The sequence below is a fragment of the Mytilus trossulus genome, chromosome 6 (genome assembly GCF_036588685.1).
Source record: "Mytilus trossulus isolate FHL-02 chromosome 6, PNRI_Mtr1.1.1.hap1, whole genome shotgun sequence".
Lineage (NCBI taxonomy): Eukaryota > Metazoa > Mollusca > Bivalvia > Mytilida > Mytilidae > Mytilus > Mytilus trossulus.
Window position 1 is genome coordinate 61,055,365 of NC_086378.1, and position 22,270 is coordinate 61,077,634.

The window sequence follows — 22,270 nt, forward strand, 5'->3', positions numbered from 1 at the left end:
ATCTTGACCCTACATCCTTATGTCAGGTATGTTACTTAGTGGCAGGAATAATTCCATCTTGACTCTACATCCTTGTGTCAGGTAGGTTACTTAGTGGCAGGAATAATTCCATCTTGACTCTACATCCTTGTGTCAGGTAGGTTACTTAGTGGCAGGAATAATTCCATCTTGACCCTACATCCTTGTGTCAGGTATGTTACTTAGTGGCAGGAATAATTCCATCTTGACCCTACATCCTTGTGTCAGGTATGTTACTTAGTGGCAGGAATAATTCCATCTTGACTCTACATCCTTGTGTCAGGTATGTTACTTAGTGGCAGGAATAATTCTATCTTGACCCTACATCCTTGTGTCAGGTATGTTACTTAGTGGCAGGAATCATTCCATCTTGACCCTACATCCTTGTGTCAGGTATGTTACTTAGTGGCAGGAATAATTCCATCTTGACCCTACATCCTTGTGTCAGGTATGTTACTTAGTGGAAGGAATAATTCCATCTTGACTCTACATCCTTGTGTCAGGTAGGTTACTTAGTGGCAGGAATAATTCCATCTTGACTCTACATCCTTGTGTCAGGTATGTTACTTAGTGGCAGGAATAATTCTATCTTGACCCTACATCCTTGTGTCAGGTAGGTTACTTAGTGGCAGGAATAATTCCATCTTGACCCTACATCCTTGTGTCAGGTATGTTACTTAGTGGCATGAATAATTTCATCTTGACTCTACATCCTTGTGTCAGTTATGTTACTTAGTGGCAGGAATAATTCCATCTTGACTCTACATCCTTGTGTCAGGTAGGTTACTTAGTGGCAGGAATAATTCCATCTTGACTCTACATCCTTGTGTCAGGTAGGTTACTTAGTGGCAGGAATAATTCCATCTTGACCCTACATCCTTGTGTCAGGTATGTTACTTAGTGGCAGGAATAATTCTATCTTGACCCTACATCCTTGTGTCAGGTATGTTACTTAGTGGCAGGAATAATTCCATCTTGACCCTACATCCTTGTGTCAGGTATGTTACTTAGTGGCAGGAATAATTCCATCTTGACTCTACATCCTTGTGTCAGGTAGGTTACTTAGTGGCAGGAATAATTCCATCTTGACTCTACATCCTTGTGTCAGGTAGGTTACTTAGTGGCAGGAATAATTCCATCTTGACTCTACATCCTTGTGTCAGGTAGGTTACTTAGTGGCAGGAATAATTCCATCTTGACTCTACATCCTTGTGTCAGGTAGGTTACTTAGTGGCAGGAATAATTCCATCTTGACTCTACATCCTTGTGTCAGGTAGGTTACTTAGTGGCAGGAATAATTCCATCTTGACTCTACATCCTTGTGTCAGGTATGTTACTTAGTGGCAGGAATAATTCCATCTTGACTCTACATCCTTGTGTCAGGTAGGTTACTTAGTGGCAGGAATAATTCCATCTTGACTCTACATCCTTGTGTCAGGTATGTTACTTAGTGGCAGGAATAATTCCATCTTGACTCTACATCCTTGTGTCAGGTAGGTTACTTAGTGGCAGGAATAATTCCATCTTGACTCTACATCCTTGTGTCAGGCAGGTAGGTTACTATTTGTTAGAGAAAAGACAGAGAGGTCCAATAAAACATGTAACACAAATGCTAAAACAATAAGTTGAAAAGACTAGCGAAACTAAAAATACTGTTGTATTCAAACCAGTTTTATTATATTTGATATAACTTAAACTGAATAAAAAATTCTTTTCAGTAGTTATCCCTTTTTTCCAGAATGAGGTAGCTCCATTTGCAATAATACTTATCCTTCCTATGTTTTTCTCTATGAATTCATTTATTTTGTTCGTATTGAAAAAATGAATTGTATTTTTTTTTATAATTTTTTTCATGTTTTTGATAAAAAAAAATTGCCAATAGATGACATTTTAATTGTCTGTTATAGTTGGGTGTATCAAACCAGAAGTAAACAAGCTGGACTAAGTGTGTTAGAGATAGACGTTCCCTCTGGTTATGTTGTGATGAATCATACCCTGAGGAATATAGTACGACAAGGGGTACCTGCTAATCTGAAGAGAGCTGAGTACTATGCAAGAAAAGTTGTCCTGTATTTTAGCTATGTAAGTATTTGAAGAAGAAAAAATTGTTTAGCAGTATATTGAATTGAAGTTCATGTCTGAAGACCATTTGGAATATTGAATCAATTAAAAGGTTGAATATTTATTATAAGATATTCAGTAAAATAAGGTCTGATTTCCAAAATAAATGTTGATATAATAGGCTGAAGTAAAGTAAGAGGGGGAATGAATATTTTTGTACAGATAAGCATCATATATGAGGTATTCATACTTATTGAACGTTATAATTTTTCAGTTGGATAACAGTAAGACTTGTGTGAAGTTTGATGCCTACCGATGGTATCCTGTAGCTAACATGACAATTCAGAACAGAATGAGAGTATATGATTACTATGAACCAGGTATGTTTTAATCAATACTACATAAATCTTCATCAACAGTTACTTCCCTTTATGTTTTTTTAGAAAAAAATACTATGTTCAATTGTTACATAATGAGAAGTTTCTAATTTTATTATTTTGTGTATGAACCATTAATTAATCTCCAGTCAATATAAAACTAAGAAGATGTGGTATGAATGCCGATACGATTACTCTCCACCAGAGACCAAATGGTGCACTTAATGTTTATTCTTTTTATTTGTTGAAAAAAAAGTATTAAGAGCTTAAATTTAATCTAGTGATTGAATGGATATTCAGTATCCTTTGTATAAGCTGATTGGTTATTATCAAGTGCTGGAGGTAATGCAACCCACACCTGTTAGACTTTACATAATGATAATGGTATTTGCTGCTTCCACATTAAACATGTAACATATAGACACTAGATAATGGACTTGTTAGCACATATGTTAGATTTAGGTGTGTGTAGTTTTCTAGCAACAGCTTACCATCCACACAAAACTGATATTTATATGACACTTGTCTGTTCTGTTATAGAATAGGGATGAAAATTGCATTGCTGACTTTAAAAAAACACTTTCAATCCTGTGAAAATTTATAGATAGAAGAAATATTGATAAGATATTTTACTTTTTCACCAGTATATAATGTTAACTTGAGATTTCTTTGAGCACAATTATTATGCATATGTATTTTGATTTGTCATTTCCAGGAATGCATAGGACAAGATTCTACACAACTTATGATTTATTCAACTTGAATATTTGTTATGTATGTGGATCATATCAGTGTCCCTATTGTCCATTCTTCAATGTCGCAACCGTGATTAAAGCAACATTTACAACGATAACACTTTTCCTGGGATTCATCGTAAAACATTATCTTTCAAGAGTGACTTAGCAGTGTCAGTCCTGTGACAGAATGTCTTCTCATTGTTATTGTTTTTGAATATTGATATATCTCAGAGATAACTGTTTATGCATAAAAATATACAAGAAGGACTACATTTGTACATATACGAATTCATCATTTCTCAAACTGTCCATTCATTTTAATTCATTTGACACTTCTTTATGTTGACCAAATGTTATTTGAAATCATATATTTGTATAATAACCATGTGATTCATACCAATTGTTATGCAATGGAAATCAAAGGTTTCTATATTTGTGTTTTTATTATACTTATGCTATTAATTAAAGTCTGATATTTGGTTCCCAGATAAAACTTCTACTAAATTTGGCTCAACTTTTTTATTACTTGCATTGGTGAAATAGTAAAACAAATATTGAATTTGGGTGTTAACGAAGATTTAAATGTATACTTGGGTATTAAACAGCCATCCACTCTCCTCATCAGAGTTAACTGGTATTTCCTTAAGTTAAAAAATTGAGCACATAATATGGATAATTGTAGTTGTGGAAAATTTGTATAACCAAGATAAAAGATACACATATGGAAATCTAGAATTCCTAAAAATGTACATAAAATGTTTCTTCAACATGTATATGCCTTAATCAAATACTTCATTACATGATTGTTTTAAATTTTACATTTGTCAATTAAAGGTTAGTGATCAGTATCAAACATATCATATTCTAATGACATTCCTTTTTGTACAAGCATTTGGAGTTATGTATCATATTTTTTAAATGAATTTATTTTGAAATTATTGAAACATATCATATTTCTTTTATATATTTCATATTACAATTTTGAACTTGAATTTATACTTTACAAAATATGATAATCAAGGTGATTTTGAAGCATGGAATGAATCTCTTTAACATTCCAAACATTCCAATATGGAGAGGCATTGCATGCATATCTTAAATTGACAAATTATGGACTCTTGTAGTGGGCACAAAAAATATTTGAGAGCAGTCTTTCATCTTTCAAGGTCTCTTTTATAGAATGCATTGTCCATCACCTGACCAGGGGCCACAATTCCATGACTGAAGTGTTGGATCTTGTGTATAAGGACACTTTTATGTTACACGGTTGTGCTTTAATACTTTTTACTGTTGGTCCTAAAGATAAACAATATTTCCTCTGAGGTAACTTTGTTATTATAAGAAATGCAGCAATGTTTTTATTGGTTGTGTCATAACTTCCTTTTCTTTTTACAATTGTCATACATGTGCTGATTGAGTGATTACAAATAACATACAAATATATATATTTATGTTTGAGGATTACACATTTTGTATATATTGTAGATATCATTTTGTATATATATTAAACCTTTAATCATTTGAACTTTAGGAAAAGATGTACCAAAGGTACAAACAGATTGATTACTAAATGAAGGGTTCATGAATGAATTCACCTGCCTAGATTTAAATAATACGTCCACTGATCAGTCTAAAGTGAAATTTCAACACTATTAAAAAGAGGATAAAAATGTAAACCATCTTTAATTTATGTGGTGTGTTTTTACTTCATTTTGTGTATTTTGGAAACAAATGAAAGATGACAGAAAAAAATAAGAAATGTCATTATTACAGAAGAGTAAATTGGTACAAAATTATGAAGGTTTCTGCAAATTTTGAATTGTATACCCAAAAACTTAAATTTTGACTGTATAATGAATTTTTATTATATTGAGAATATGACAAATCACTTTTCAGTGCCATATTATATTTGTTTTCTTTTCCCCCATGTATATATATATTCATATCTGATGTATAAATGTGCTGTAATTTTAGAGTGCTCTCATCATTCATATCCCGATTTATGTTTTCCAACCGTTTTAATTTTATACTGGGTTATCCAGAAAATCTGTTTTATGCATTGAAATAACACACATGTGTAATACATTTTTAGCTCACCTGGCCCGAAGGGCCAAGTGAGCTTTTCTCATCACTTTGCGTCCGGCGTCCGTCGTCGTCCGTCGTCGTCCGTCGTCGTCGTCCGGCGTTAACTTTTACAAAAATCTTCTCCTCTGAAACTACTGGGCCAAATTTAACCAAACTTGGCCACAATCATCATTGGGGTATCTAGTTTAAAAATTGTGTCCGGTGACCCCGCCAACTAACCAAGATGGCCGCCATGGCTATAAATAGAACATAGGGGTAAAATGCAGTTTTTGGCTTATAACTCAAAAACCAAAGCATTTAGGGCAAATCTGACATGGGGTAATATTGTTAATCAGGTGAAGATCTATCTGCCCCGAAATTTTCAGATGAATCTGACATTCTGTTGTTAGGTTGCTGCCCCTGAATTGGTAATTTTAAGGAAATTTTGTTGTTTTTGGTTATTATCTTGAATATTATTTCAGATAGAGATAAACTGTAAAAGGCAATAATGTTCAGCAAAGTAAGATCTACAAATAAGTCAACATGACCAAAATGATCAGTTGACCACTTTAGGAGTTATTGCCCTTTATAGTCAATTTTTAACCATTTTTCGTAAATCTTAGTAATCTTTTAGAAAAATCTTCTCCTCTGAAACTGCTGGGCCAAATTATTTGAAACTTGGCCACAATCATCATTGGGGTATCTAGTTTAAAAATTGTGTCCGGTGACCCCGCCAACTAACCAAGATGACCGCCATGGCTATAAATAGAACATAGGGGTAAAATGCAGTTTTTGGCTTATAACTCAAAAACCAAAGCATTTAGAGCAAATCTGACATGGGTAAAATTGTTAATCAGGTGAAGATCTATCTGCCCTGAAATTTTCAGATGAATTGGACAACCTGTTTTGGGGTTGCGGCCCCTGAATTGGTAATTTGAAGGAAATTTTGCTGTTTTTGGTTATTATATTGAATATTATTATAGATATAGGTAAACTGTAAACAGCAATAATGTTCAGCAAGGTCAGATTTACAAATAAGTCAACATAACCAAAATGGTCAGTTGACCTCTTTAGGAGTTATTGCCCTTTAAAGTCAATTTTTAACCATTTTTTCGTAAATTTTATATATTTTTTTTATTAAAATCTTCTTCTCTGAAACTGCTGTGCCAAATTGATCCAAACTTGGCCACAATCATCTTTGGGGTTTCTTGTTTAAAAAATGTGTGGCGTGACCTGGCCATCAAACCAAGATGGCCGCCACGGCTAAAAATAGAACATAGGGGTAAAATGCAGTTTTTGGCTTATAACTCAAAAACCAAATAATTTAGAGAAAATCTGACATGAAGTAAAATTGTTAATCAGGTCAAGATCTATCTGCCCTGAAATTTTCAGATGAATTGGACAACCTGTTTTTTGGGTTGCGGCCCCTGAATTGGTAATTTTAAGGAAATTTTGCTGTTTTTGGTTATTATATTGAATATTATTATAGATATAGGTAAACTGTAAACAGCAATAATGTTCAGCAAAGTAAGATCTACAAATAAGTCAACATGAACGAAATGGTCAATTGACCCCTGTAGGAGTTATTGACCTTTGTAGTCAATTTTCAATCTGCTTCCTTTGTTTAATATTCACATAGACCAAGGTGAGCGACACAGGCTCTTTAGAGCCTCTAGTTCTTTACAAGAGAGGAATTTTGTATGTTTAAAAGCATTTTGATTTCACTGTTTCATAAATCTGTTTCTAAAAACGCAAACGGACATCTCAAAATGCATGAATCTGGTAATTATTTTTGGAGATGAAAAATGCATTTGTATCCTTTTATTTCCAATAACATTTATATTACAAATATTCAGGACATATCACACATCAGCTTTTGCAAAATGAAATTTCATAATAAATGACATTCCATATTATTGTACATTTTTCATTTGTAGAAAATGACATTTAATTGTTTTTATTTTAAACCTTTTACGTAAATCTAGTTTTGTAATTACTATACATATGTAAAATTGTAATAAAAAAAAGAGGTTTTTATACATTTAATCAACATTCCTTAATATAATGGAAATAAATATTTTAATAATGATGAGCTTGTTTTGGTTAATATTGACTTCCTTGGCATATGTCTGGACCTTATATAGACTACTACAGTCAAACCTGATTAAACCGGACCCTGAATAAACCGGTTTCCTGTCCATTCCGGCCGAAAATGAAAGTCCCATATTTTTTCATTCAAAGTCTTTGTTAAAATACCCTTTGTAAACCGGACCCTGTGTATTCTGATTCCGGTCTAATTATGAAGTCCCAATACTCTTAATTACATTAATTATTACCTGTCAAAACCGGTTTGTCTAATTAATTTCAATGATCGATATGCAATCAAAACATATTTGATAATCAATTAGTCAGGTGTCAAACTGTGAACCTACAATTGTACAGTAGTGAGCTGTATTATTTCTCAAAACATTATAAACGTGTCAATTTAACGAAAAGACACACCGAATATATCTCGAATTAAACTTACGTTTTAACTTGGATAAACAAGTTAAAATCGCGGAGTAGGAAATTCACATCGTGATTTCGAAATCCTGGGTTCCCTGTTGTGAACCCCTAAATACATGACCTTGATAATGAAAAACACCCGGATGACAACAATCAATGGATATTGTACACTGTACGACAACGTTTCGAAAGTGATGAAATTACATTTGATAATATTCTGGCTTTTTAATCGGCCATTCCAACATTTCAAATTATTGATCATGGAAGTAAATCGAAACTCTTGTCTTACAATCCAAACAACGCGAGCATTATGATGCAAATGCAAACAATGAAAAACGAAGTGAAAGTATTTTAATTTAGCAGATATAATTTACAATCAGAAAGAACTTTTACATGCAAAATGTTGGATGTCACAAGTTATTAACTTCCGGTCAAAACGGAAACCTGAATAAACCGGCTCACTGTCCAAACCGGCCCTTTTTCATAGTCATGTAGCCGGCCGGTTTATACAGGTTTTACTGTATAAGGTATAGATTTTTTCTTGAGATTTCAGATGCGATTTAATTTTTGTGATTAAGCAAGTCAGAATTTTAGCTAAGTTAACATGCTTTGGTGTTTAAGACCTAGCTTCTCCAGGTTTTTAGAATTCCAATTCTGATTGTATAATGTGATAACCTGATAATTCACCCCTGGTTTATATTCTTAAAACCTTACTTTTAAAAGTCTGTTCTGAAATTATTCAGCTGATCACCCCAATGTTTTCTTGAATGTTTCTCTGTTTTATTTTAGAATCTTTTATCTACAGACCCTTTGAGTCTAGCAGTGGCTGATTGTATTGAACTGATGAATCAGAATAATTCAATTCATTTTTAGCTCACCTGGCATAGCCATGTGAGCTTATGCCATCACTTGGCATCCGTCGTCATCCGTCGTCTGTCGTCGTCTGTGTCTGTTGTCGTAAACTATTTCAAGAATCTTCTCCTCTGAAACTACTAGGCCAAATACTTCCAAACTTTAACTGAATGTTCCTTAGGTTATTCTAGTTTATAAATTGTATCCGAAGTTTTGATCTATCAACAAACATGGTCGCCATGGCTAAAAATAGAACATAGGTGTCAAATGCAGTTTTTGGCTTATATCTCAAAAACGAAAGCATTTAGAGCAAATCTGACATGGGGTAAAAATGTTCATTAGGTCAAAATCTATCAGCCCTGAAAATTTCAGATGAATCAAACAACCCATTGTTGGGTTGCTGCCACTTAATTGGTAATTTTAAGGAAATTTTGCAGTTTTTTGTCATTATCTTGAATATTATTATAGATTAAGATAAACTGTAAACAGCAAAAATGATCAGCAAAGTAAGATCTACAAATAAGTAATATGACCAAAATTGTCAATTGACCCCTTAAGGAGTAATTGCCCTTTAAAGACTTTTTTCACAATTTGCAGTGGCGGATCCAAAAATTTTCATAAGTGGGGGCCCACTTAATGAACTAAGAGGGGGCCCGCTCAGTTCATGCTTCAGTGATTCCCTATATAAGTAACCAAATTTTTTCCCAAAAAGGGGGGGCCCCCTAAATCTGCCTCTGATTTGTTCTTCATGTTGACTTACTTTTAAAAATCTTCTCCTTTGAAACTGCTGTATCAATTTCAACCAAACTTAGGCTAAATGAGTTTCAGAGTATCTAGTATAAATTTTATATTTTATTTTCTTGTATGTCAAGAAACATAGCTCCTATGGCTAAAATAGAACATAAGAGAAAATGATTTTTTTTTTTTGCTTTTGAAGAAAATAGGACGATTCAAAGAACATTTAAATAAATTTAAAAGCCAAAATAATCATTGATGAGAGATTTAACCAAAAAAATTAAGGTGAGCGATTCAGGCTCTTGAGAGCCTCTTGTTATTAAGTTATTGTCAATATGTAACATGTCATAAGTTCTCAATGGTTGACCACATTTTAAAACTTCAGTTGTCAAGTTAAGTTTCCAGTTGTCATGTGTGGCTTTGGTATTTAAATTCTGATTTCATTGTATGCTCAAGAGAGGTCAGGTTGTTTTAAAGGCAAAATGTTTCCATCATTGACAATGCATGATGGGCAACAGCTTTTGATATATGGATTGACAGTTGTGTCCTTAATGCCCAGTAGAAAATAATTCATGCATATCCAGGATTGAAATCCCTGTATTTGATACATAACTTATTTGGTATACTGTGAAAGTACTTTAATTCAGGATTGAGATCCCTATATTTGATACAGGACTTATTTGGTATACTTTGAAAGTACTTTTATTCAGGATTGAAATCCCTATATTTGATACAGGACTTATTTGGTATACTGTTAAAGTACTTTTATTCAGGATTGAGATCCCTGTATTTGATACATGACTTATTTGGTATACTTTGAAAGTACTTTTATTCAGGATTAAAATCCCTATATTTGATACAGGACTTATTTGGTATACTGTTAAAGTACTTTTATTCAGGATTGAGATCCCTGTATTTGATACATGACTTATTTGGTATACTGTTAAAGTACTTTTATTCAGGATTGAAATCCCTGTATTTGTAACATGACTTATTTGGTATACTGTGAAAGTACTTTTATTCAGGATTGAAATCCCTGTATTTGATACATGATTTATTTGGTATACTGTTAAAGTACCTTTATTCAGGATTGAAATCCCTGTATTTGATACATGATTTATTTGGTATACTGTGAAAGTACTTTTATCCAGAATTGAAATCCCTGTATTTGATACATGACTTATTTGGTATACTGTTAAAGTACTTTTATTCAGGATTAAAATCCCTGTATTTGATACATAACTTATTTGGTATACTTTGAAAGTACTTTTATTCAGGATTGAAATCCCTATATTTGATACAGGACTTATTTGGTATACTTTGAAAGTACTTTTATTCAGGATTGAAATCCCTATATTTGATACAGGACTTGGTCCAAGGACACAGTTATCGTCCTTTGGTTTTCGTTGTCTACGAATATAGTCCCTAGTGTAAACAGTGTATAACTTGCATGTCTTATTTGATACACTTTCCCAATTTATTTCTTGATATTAAATGCATGAAATATCAAGTAGGGGGATGTAATTACATGTAAAAAAAAATTGGGTGCTGAATCTTTATGTTAAGAAGTAAATTGGTCCAGTTCTAAAAGGTCAAATTTTAGCACGTCTGAAGCTGTCAAACTGAATTTTACACCCCCTTAACACAGAATTGTCAATATTTTGAGTTAGAGCTGGTAGAAGTTTCTATAATTTTGATATTATTTGTCTCACTGGTAGTACACTACACTGTAAAAATCTTTTTGAGAAAGAGCAGGTGCGATTTTTTTAATTTGTATTTATTGTCTAAAAGAAATGCACTACGAAATAACTGTGTTCTCGGGCCTAAGAGATGGATTCCTGAAATCTAGATTCTGTACTTTGGCAACTTTCCTGAATGATTTGCTGGTTTCAGTTTGTCAAACTCAATCAAAGTAAAGGATTTACATCTTTGGTTTACAGAAATTCTGTTAAAATGTGCCATTTTGGCATTCTACGGCTATAATAAGCATTTTAAAGCAGTTTACATTTTATGGCTAAGAGGCATGCTGACTTTCTATCTGACAGCTTTTTTGTTCCTGATATTTGTGTTTCTATGATTAAATCAAATTTAATTAACCATTTGTGAACTCTGGATATAGAGAAAAGTAGATTATCACAGAAAAAAAGTGCAGATATTTGTATTCACGGCCATGGTTAAACGGCCTAATAGATGTATGTAAAATGTGAAGAGCTTTGTACATCAAATCTGTAGTCCATCACAAATATTTCACTAAATCTGTAAAAAAAGCACTTTATTATACTCAGTACACCTTACTACTTTCATAGGCTACCATTTTTTTTCTCTGTATGATAGTAAGTGGTCCAACTTTATGCCTATTAAGGCTAAAACTAAATGCAAGTTTTCCATTGAAAAGTGAAAAAACTGGCCATCAGACCATATTGTTTCTAAAAAAATTAAATGCAAGAGTCCTTTTGCAATTAGACTTCTTGTATCATAACGCCTTAGCATAGAAATGAGCAAAAAGTTACACATTTTCTTTTCTAATAGCTTCTGTGTGCATTTTTATATGTCAATATGGGCTACCGCCTAAATCGACTCTAAATAATTCTCAGTACTACATGGCCCAAGACCATTTTATACTCATGTGGTATGCTTTTTGACACTTTTCTATACATTTAAAGTACATTTTATATATATGAAAGAATAAATTAGGCATAAAAAACTTCAAAATCTTCAAATTGGCTGAGAAAAATGCATATTTATATAAGGCGTCCCTAAATTGGAAAATCTCTATTTTCAGGCATAGGCTTATATAAATTTAACTTTGGAATAATTACAATACATCTGATAAATAAAAGAGTGTTCAGATGCTTTTAATACTTAATATTTGATATTCAAGAGCATTTAAAAAGCAAATTTTTGCAAAATTTCAAATTTTAAGGCCAAAATCTTGACAGTTGAAGATATTTGATTTACACGTCAAAAATAAACATTCAAATGTCTATATTAAAATGACCCTAGTGTCTCTAATATATGTCATATGGCCATGAAACTTGGCAACCTATCTCACAATTGCCTAAGCTTAGGTTATGCAAAGTTTTATAAAGATTGGTCAAGTCTTTCTGTCCTATTATAATGGTCCAAGGACACAGTTATCGTCCTTTGGTTTTCGTTGTCTACGAATATAGTCCCTAGTGTAAACAGTGTATAACTTGCATGTCTTATTTGATACACTTTCCCAATTTATTTCTTGATATTAAATGCATGAAATATCAAGTAGGGGGATGTAATTACATGTAAAAAAAAATTGGGTGCTGAATCTTTATGTTAAGAAGTAAATTGGTCCAGTTCTAAAAGGTCAAATTTTAGCACGTCTGAAGCTGTCAAACTGAATTTTACACCCCCTTAACACAGAATTGTCAATATTTTGAGTTAGAGCTGGTAGAAGTTTCTATAATTTTGATATTATTTGTCTCACTGGTAGTACACTACACTGTAAAAATCTTTTTGAGAAAGAGCAGGTGCGATTTTTTTAATTTGTATTTATTGTCTAAAAGAAATGCACTACGAAATAACTGTGTTCTCGGGCCACTTATTTGGTATACTGTGAAAGTACTTTTATTCAGGATTGACATCCCTGTATTTGATACATGACTTATTTGGTATACTGTGAAAGTACTTTTATTCAGGATTGAAATCCCTGTATTTGATACATGATTTATTTGGTATACTGTTAAAGTACCTTTATTCAGGATTGAAATCCCTGTATTTGATACATGACTTATTTGGTATACTGTTAAAGTACCTTTATTCAGGATTGAAATCCCTGTATTTGATACATGACTTATTATGTACTAGTATACTGTGAAAGAACTTTTATTCAGGATTGAAATCCCTGTATTTGATACATGATTTATTTGGTATACTGTTAAAGTACCTTTATTCAGGATTGAAATCCCTGTATTTGATACATGATTTATTTGGTTTACTTTGAAAGTACTTTTATCCAGAATTGAAATCCCTGTATTTGATACATGATTTATTTGGTATACCTTTAAAGTACCTTTATTCAGGATTGAAATCCCTGTATTTGATACATGATTTATTTGGTATACTGTGAAAGTACTTTTATCCAGAATTGAAATCCCTGTATTTGATACATGACTTATTTGGTATACTGTTAAAGTACTTTTATTCAGGAGTGAAATCCCTGTATTTGATACATGACTTATTATGTACTAGTATACTGTGAAAGTACTTTTATTCAGGATTGAAATCCCTGTATTTGATACATGACTTATTTGGTATACTGTTAAAGTACTTTTATTCAGGATTGAAATCCCTGTATTTAATACATGACTTATTTGGTATACTTTGAAAGTACTTTTATTCAGGATTAAAATCCCTATATTTGATACAGGACTTATTTGGTATACTGTGAAAGTACTTTTATCCAGAATTGAAATCTCTGTATTTAATACATGATTTATTTGGTATACTGTGAAAATACTTACTTCTTAAAATCTTTAAATTTTAGAAGGTAATTAGGATAACTATATTGGGTATGTGTGTACCTTGCAAGGCCCTGATGCTCGTCAGACAGTTTTCACTTGATCTTGACCTATTTTCATGGATCAGTGAACAAGGTAAAGTTTTGGAGGATAAGTCCACACCTCAGATAATATAAGCAATAGGTCTAGTATATTCAGTGTATGGAAAGACTAAGGTGCACATGTTCAACTGGCAGGTGTCATCTGACCTTGACCTCATTTTTATGGTTCAGTGATTATAATTAAGTTTTTGTGCTTTTCTTATACTGTATGCAATAGATCTACTTTATTAGGTGTATGGAATGATTGTAAGGCGTACATGTCTAGCTGGAAGGTGTCATCTGACTTTACCTCATTTTCATGGTTCACTGGTCAAAATTAAGTTTTTGAGTTTTTTTCTTTTTTTCTAATACATAATACTTTATGCAATAGGTCAAGTATATTTGGTGCATGGAAATATTTTATGATCTATGTCAGTCGTGCATGTTTTATTTGACCTTGACCTCATTTTCATGGTTCATTGCTCAGTGTTAAGTTTTCATGTTTTGGTCTGTTTTTCTTTAACTATAACCATTAGCATGATTAGGTCAACTTTTATTTGTTGTATGGAAGAATTGTAAGCTGTGCATGTCTGCCTGGCATGGTTCATCTGTCCTTGACCTCATTTTCATGGTTCATTGGTCAATGTTTAGTGTTCTTGGTTAATGTTAAGTTTATGTGATGGTTGTAATAAAGCTTTGTGTTTAGAACTATCAACATAATATCAATGATTAGTAAAGAAGGTGAGACATTTCGGTGTGAGCACTCTTGTTTTAGAATAAATGTATTTATTTTCGATGCAAATACCCTATGATTGGATCAGTTTGATACCAAAATATGCCATCTTTAAAAATGACTTGACAACAGTGTTGTAACTATATCCCTTCTGAATAAGTCGGTTTAAAGGTTTGGTTAGCTTTTGAGGTGAATGTCGACTTTTTTGTGCTTTGTATAGGGTATAACCATAAAAGATTGGATGTGAATTTCTGTATTATATAACTTTTTTTTTATGAAAACAATTTTTCCAAATATTGAATGATTTATCTGGTTCAAAGTTACAAGAAAAAGACTCATATTAATAAAAAATATTTATTGCTATAAAAAGTGATTTCATGACAAATGATAACATGCAACAACATTAAAATAAATGTATATTCATAAATATAACAATAATCACAGATGAATATGTGCGAAGTGATAAAATTAACAAGAAAATAAATATTAAAATCATGAATAAATTGAAACAACAAAACTCTTTTCGAAAAAAAGTCAATGTATTGTCTAAATTAAAATTGAGGTAATTGAATAAGGAAACATTTTATTAGTTAAATTTCCCCATAGATAAGACTTATATTTTTCTTCAGTCAAATTTGTAGGATTTTACTTTAATAAAGCATGCAGAGATCAGTCCAACAAGATAATTCTTCTTGGATTTTCCAAGCAGATAATCTAGAATTTCATTTTACATTTTGCAATTTTGAAATGTAACACAAAAAATCTAGCTATTTTCCGAAAGGATAGCAAAGAAATATTTAACCAAACCCTCTTTCCCAAAAACTTCTTTAAAATTCTCATCATGTATTTTTTTTTAACATTTACATGGATTAATGTATACAATTATGTATGTAACAAGATATCAAATCATTTAAAATGGCAACCTTCTCCCAAATCAACATAAAATTCATTACAAAAGGCACGAAATATCGAAAATGCAATAAATTTTACACATGGTAGAAGTGTGTGATTTGATTTCTGATATAATCATAAGTCTAGATTATACACTTTTCAAAAAAAATGTTTGTTTCAAAATTACAATTGCTTAACTTGATCACAATGTTCCAAATTAAATTCAAACAATTGAATGGGGGACCTGATAGGAGGGGTCTCATTACGATTCATGAGTTGATTATTTTGTCAATCACGATTCACAGAAAATAAATTTCCATGATCAAGGATCACAAAAATTCCCAAAAAATTAAAATCTGAAGAAAAACGGATCACCATGGTGAAAATGCGCCAATCACAAAGAACGAAAATAACCCATCAGACCCTCTTGAATGTGTACTACAAACATCTAAATCATGATTTCATTTTATGATAAAGCAGAATACACAATCTATAGAAGTTATACTCATGACATGTCTAATTGATATCAAAATTCATCATAAAATCCTTTGGCTCAGAACACTTCTCTGAACAGATTCATGTTAAGGAGGCTCGCAGGTACAAAAATTTCAGCAAAAAATTAAACATTTGTTTTTTTATAACAAATTTTCTTTATCACACTCTTAGTTATTAACTTATAATATGATACAACTAGAGGCTCTAAAGAGCCTGTGTCGCTCACCTTGGTATATGTGAATTAAACAAAGGAAGCATACAGTTCATGACAAAACTGTGTTTAGGTGATTGTGATGTGTATGTACATCTTACTTTACTGAACATTCTTGCTGCTTACAATTATCTCTATCTATAATGAACTTGTCCATGTAGTTTCAGTGGAAAATGTTAGTTAAAATTTACAAATTTTATGAAAATTGTTAAAAATTGATTATATAGGACAATAACTTCTTAGGGGGTCAATTGACCATTTTGGTCATTTTGACTTATTTTTTAGTCTTAAATTGCTGTACAATATAGCTGTTTACAGTTTATCTCCATCTATAATAATATTCAAGATAATAACCAAAAACAGTAAAATTTCCTTAAAATTACCAATTTAGGGGCAGCAACCCAACAATGGGTTGTCTGATTCATCTAAAAATTTCAGGGCAGATAGATCTTGACCTGATAAACAATTTAACCATATGTCAGATTTGCTCTTAATGCTTTGGTTTTTGAGTTATAAGCCAAAAACTGCATATTACCCCTATGTTCTATTTTTAGCTGTGGTGGCCATCTTGGTTGGTTGGCCGGGTAAAAAAAACACAAATTTTAAACTAGATACATCAATGATGATTGTGGCCAAGTTTGGTTTAATTTGGCCCAGTAGTTTCAGAGGAGAAGATTTTTGTAAAAGTTAACGCCAGACGACTGACGCCAAGTGATGAGAAAAGCTCACTTGGCCCTTCGGGCCCGGTGAGCTAAAACTTAACCAAAAAAATCAATTTGGTTTGGCCCCAGATGACTTTTAAAATGTTTATATCATCGAAAATGCTCCAAATTATCTCCATTTGGTGCAAAAATGCTATTTTTTGGCATTAAAATTGAAATGTCTTTTTTTACTCATCGGTGACCTATTTTTTTTATTATTTTTTTCAAATAAGCTATACAAAAACTAAATAATTGTAAAATTTGAGCGATTTGTGTAATTATATTCTTTTTTTATTTCGATATTACCCCTTTTTGTCCTATTAGTTCAACAGAAAAAAAGTACCTTTACAAAAATGTGTGCTTCTTTCGAAGGCAGATAGTGGGCGTAAATGATCAGTGACCCCTCTTTTTTATTCTTTTTTTCTATTAGGTATAAGATACAGTTCATTTATTGAAAAAATTAGCGAAATCTTATGTTAAATAAAAAAAAATGATTTAGACTCGCGAGCCCCCTTAAACATGTTTATAAGTGCTCTTAATCAAGGTTGAATGTATCAAGCAGTAAATCAATGTACTAGACTTTAGCTCAGCACACAATATGCTTGTGGTACTAATTAGGTATATAAATATTTGGACCAAATAAATTTAGAAAACTAAATTGTCCTTTAAATAATAAAATTACTATGGCACTGATCACCTAATTGTCTAAAGCTAAGTTAAAATATCATGTAAATATTTTTTTCTTCAATATTAGACATCAAAACAATTCGTTTTTTTTATTAGGTTTCACAAATTTTTTAGGGTGCCAAATGGCATTTTAACTACTTACTCTTTTTTTTTTAAATAATTGAAAGAAGCTGTTTCAAAAATTTGATCAAAATTCATATGGGGGATATAAACAGTCATAATGTTGCAAATGTTTTATGTACTCACTAAAGCAAATATGCGAGATGTGATATGGCCACAAAATTACCTTTACATATGAACATGTCTGCTGCCTTTTCTTACAGCACCATAACAAACAAATCTGCTATAGTTTATTTACATCATAAGTATATTATCTTAATCCAAACATTTAATGATTCTGATATACATGTACCTAGCAATATTATTCATAATAACTGAATTAATGATAATTTTCTTAGATATCATGGGTTCAGCGAACCATGAATGTGAGAAATCAGCAAAATTACATGTTTTCTAAAGGGTTTTAAGCAGGATTGATAATATTAAATAATCAAATATTCTCAAACAAGTGTGTTTTTAATGCAAAAAATAAGTCTGTATATATATGCTTCTGACTACTGTTTGGCCTAACATAAATAAGTTTAACAAATAATCACATGATAAGCTGGCTTGATATACAATAAGTTTGAAAATGCATTTGGTACAAAATAAATGCAGGCATAAGGCAGACACAATATTATATGAAAATAACATTTTATTAATTTTTATCAAACAAAGCAATAATAAAACATGAACTCTTAATCATTTATATATATATATATCATTGATAAATGCATTTAAATTTGGAAAAATATTGTAACATTTGAAATAAAAAAAGATAAATGAAATTTTAAAGTATAGAAATTTATGATGTGCATGATGAGCAACTTTTCTTTTATACCATTTTTTATTGCATGTTTTTCAAAAAATCTTTCTTCTAAATTTTAAAAGAAAACATGAATATAAAGTTGGTGTGTTTGTGCTATTATTAGTGTTGGCCACAAAAATTTGCTACATAGCTGGCCTATAATAAAAGTTGAAAGGGACACAACAATTATAAAAATATCAATAAATATAACATATAAAGGTGTTCAGTCCTAATTGAGCTTTTCAAATAACACAAACATTTTGACATTTTATATATCCACCTAACTCCAAGATGCACAGAATTGGGCTGTATTGTAGCTATATTCTTTAATGTTTGTCAAAAAGATTTCACTTTCATGACTGACATGTATATATATGTAGCTTATATCAGTATATCTAGAAAACTGTTTGTTTAACATGTAGTAACTGCACTTTTTAAAATATCTAAGAAAGGGGATCTGGTAGAAGAGAATGAGAGTTGGAGGTAAGTGAATCTGAATTCTGAGAAAATAAATACTGAATCATAAGCTCCCCTAAAATATAGAACATTCTGTGCCGGATCGCAAGAAATTAAACAATAATCCAAAGACGAGTATATTTGTAATTCTATTAAAAAATAAGGCCAAATCCAAACATCCTGAAAAAGATCCTCTTAGAAAGGGAGTTCATAAAATTTTAAAAGTATAATATAAAATAACAGTTATAAACATTTTGGCATTGTGTATTTGTATGTTCCTTTTAGGTGAACATTATAAAAATAAGATTCCATAACTGTACCAGGTGGGATATAACATTTCACTAATCCAGAGAATTAAATTCTTGACCTAGAGCAGAAGAAATGTAGTGTCCTATTTAATATACAATGAAGTGACATTGTGTGCATAAGTTTGTTGTGTAAAATATGAAAAAAATGAAAAATGAAAATTGACTTACAATTAGAGAAACTAATGCTTTATACATCAGTAAATTAGGTATGCATCATAAGATCAACTAAAATGAAAACTTTGAGCAGAAGAATCTCTTGTTGTTCAAGATTACATCTCTTGTTGTTCAAGATTACATCTCTTGTTGTTCAAAGGTTACATCTCTTGTTGTTCAAGGTTGCATCTCTTGTTGTTCAAGATTACATCTCTTGTTGTTCAAAGGTTACATCTCTTGTTGTTCAAGGTTGCATCTCTTGTTGTTCAAGATTACATCTACTGCATTTTTGTATTTGTATTCTACATCACATGCTTATGGATACAAATAAACATTATTTTGTTTTTATCTTACAGAACAAAAAAGAAACATATCTCTGTATGCCATTTTTTTTTTCAGGTGACTGATACTTTCTTAACAATTTTCTCATGATTTCCTGAGTAAAAAATCAGCTAATATGAATTTCTTCCTTTAAAATATTAGCACTTTCTGTTTCAATCTTCATGAGAATTCAAACTGGTAGAACATTTCCTTTCAACACAGAAATACCAGTTCCATGATGTTCACATTAAAATTCCTGTTTATGATTTTGAATTCTGCAAGAATTAAAAGACTTTATGATATAAAATCTTAATTTGATTTTTCTACTGATATCATTTGGACTGAGAACTGACAAGGGAGATAACTGAAGATCATTGTTCATCAGACGACACATGGACAAGCTCTTTAGGCTCCGCCCTATCCATGGCATCTGATAAAGCTTCATGTTGGCGTAGTTGTCTAACAGTTTTGTGTAAAACGTCTTTCATTCGTTCATTCTCATTATGTGCCGCCTGCCATATCACTTCAAGTTCATCTTCTGCATCTCTGCAAAAAAAAAAATCAATACACAAACAATTAGGCCATCTTTATTCATAGTTAAGAAAGTAAAGTATATAAATTGTATCTTCCTCTTATGAAATGAGGAAAAAAACATGTCATCAAGACACTTTATAAGAAATAATTCAAATGAATTAATTAACTTTGAATGTAAGCAAATTATCTAAATATTTTCTTCTCTGATTTTTTTTTATAGACAACTCATTCAACATGTTTACCAAGAAGCCTCTTTTAATATTTTCTATTTATTCAAATTGCTGATTGAAAACAACATCATCTTGGATATTGTTTTATATTTTAGCAGTTAACATCTCCAAGATGCTTTTAACTTTTCACAGTTAATTAATGCAAACATTCTTTGGTAAATGTATGATAGATTCAAAAAATTTAAAAACAAAAATGTATTTAAATTTCATATTTACTATAAATAGATTTGATAATAGATCAGACTATACAAAGAAAGCTTTATCATTTTCCATTATTGGTTGTCCCACTTTCTGTATCACTCACTCTACTCAGGTTTTGTGACATGAAATACATCAGTACTTATACAAACATAAAACATGTATAAAACCTAATAATAGTTATCAAAGGTACCAGGATTATAATTTAGTAAGCTAGAAGCGCATACTAAATTTGGAAGAGAATAACAAAAGTGTTATTAAAAATTTCAATTTTTTGACCAATGTTCCTAACTTACAAAAAACTTACCTTTTTTCATCTGAAAATCCATGCATCAGATCTTCTTTGTCCTTTATTAAATGTCGTAAATGTTTAATCTCCCTCTCATATTCTTTCTTCTGACTTAAGAATGTTTGGTCTTGTTCTGCTAGCCTGGAAATGAATTCAAAACAACTTAATAGTTGTTTTATCCAGTGACATATATAAAATCTTGAAAGACTGAAAACATATGAAAGAACTTTCTCTTTCCATATCTTAATCTGAATTAATATTTTTTTTGCAATTTTAAAAGATAAAGGAGTAGGTCTGGTAAGAGCCGTTTATGGCCTCAAATTTCATGTTCATCTTACGAAAGTTTTTGGACACTTTTTAAACAGATAAGTGTCTATTTCAATTGATTCGATTAGTTTAAGTGAAAGATTTTAACTGGCTTAGTCTTCAAAAACGCACTAATTCAAGCTCAAAAATTGAGAAATCTATCAAATATGCAAAAAAAACATCACTTTTCAGATGTTTTTTGTCAAAATTAAAGTTGCCACATTCGTGTTCATCCTTAACCTTTATATATGTTTTGTATTATCATCAAATACAACTTACATTTCAATATTATAAATGAACACAAATGTGGGCACTTTCATTTTAGATGGAAACCATCTAAAAATTAACCAAAAATGCTAAAATTTTGAAGATTTCAGTAATTTTGCATGACATAATGATGCTACAACGAGATATTTGTGCATTGTATTGTCAAAAACAGCTCAGATTTATGTAGCCGAGGCATTTTACTTTCCCAAATATAGCTGAAAGATTACATTTTCACAATTTTCTAAAACTGCTATATTTTGTGGCCAAAAAGGGGTCTTACTGAACCTACTCCTTTGAGAATTAAAAATGCCTCCTAAAGCTTGCATGCTGAAAAAGATAATTCAACAATCTAGGGTTTGGAAAATTTAATAATGCAGCATAAGGAGTATATATGTAACATAGTATACACATTTACAAGGAACGGAGAGATATAAAACAAGAATGTGTCCGTAATACATGGATGCCCATCTCACTATCCCTTTCTAGGTTTAGTGGACCGTGAAAATGGATTAAAATTCCTAATTTGGCATTAAAATAAAAAAGATCATATCATAGGGAACATTTGAACTATGTTTCAAGTTGATTGGACTTCTACTTCATAAAAAACTACCTTGATAAAAAAAACTGGACGGACGGACGGACGAACAGAGGAATGGACACA

At 31.3% G+C, this 22,270-nt stretch overlaps 2 protein-coding genes across 7 annotated transcripts in view; one reads left to right on the forward strand and one right to left on the reverse strand.

The window, feature by feature from the left end:
* LOC134721632 (pregnancy zone protein-like) overlaps positions 1 to 5,302 on the forward strand; it is a 30,920-nt gene extending 25,618 nt beyond the window's left edge. For all 3 annotated transcript variants that reach the window (XM_063584750.1, XM_063584751.1, XM_063584752.1), the window contains exons 32-34: positions 1,926 to 2,100; positions 2,354 to 2,459; positions 3,172 to 5,302. In XM_063584750.1, the coding sequence (XP_063440820.1) occupies positions 1,926 to 2,100; positions 2,354 to 2,459; positions 3,172 to 3,359 (469 nt within the window). In that variant the 3' untranslated portion in view covers positions 3,360 to 5,302. The remainder of the gene's footprint in view (positions 1 to 1,925; positions 2,101 to 2,353; positions 2,460 to 3,171) is intronic.
* Positions 5,303 to 14,995: 9,693 nt separating this feature from the next.
* LOC134721633 (centrosomal protein of 89 kDa-like) overlaps positions 14,996 to 22,270 on the reverse strand; it is a 49,101-nt gene continuing 41,826 nt past the window's right edge. For all 4 annotated transcript variants that reach the window (XM_063584754.1, XM_063584755.1, XM_063584753.1 and 1 more), the window contains 2 exons: positions 21,055 to 21,177; positions 14,996 to 20,331 (listed from right to left, as the gene is read on the reverse strand). In XM_063584754.1, the coding sequence (XP_063440824.1) occupies positions 20,157 to 20,331; positions 21,055 to 21,177 (298 nt within the window). In that variant the 3' untranslated portion in view covers positions 14,996 to 20,156. The remainder of the gene's footprint in view (positions 20,332 to 21,054; positions 21,178 to 22,270) is intronic.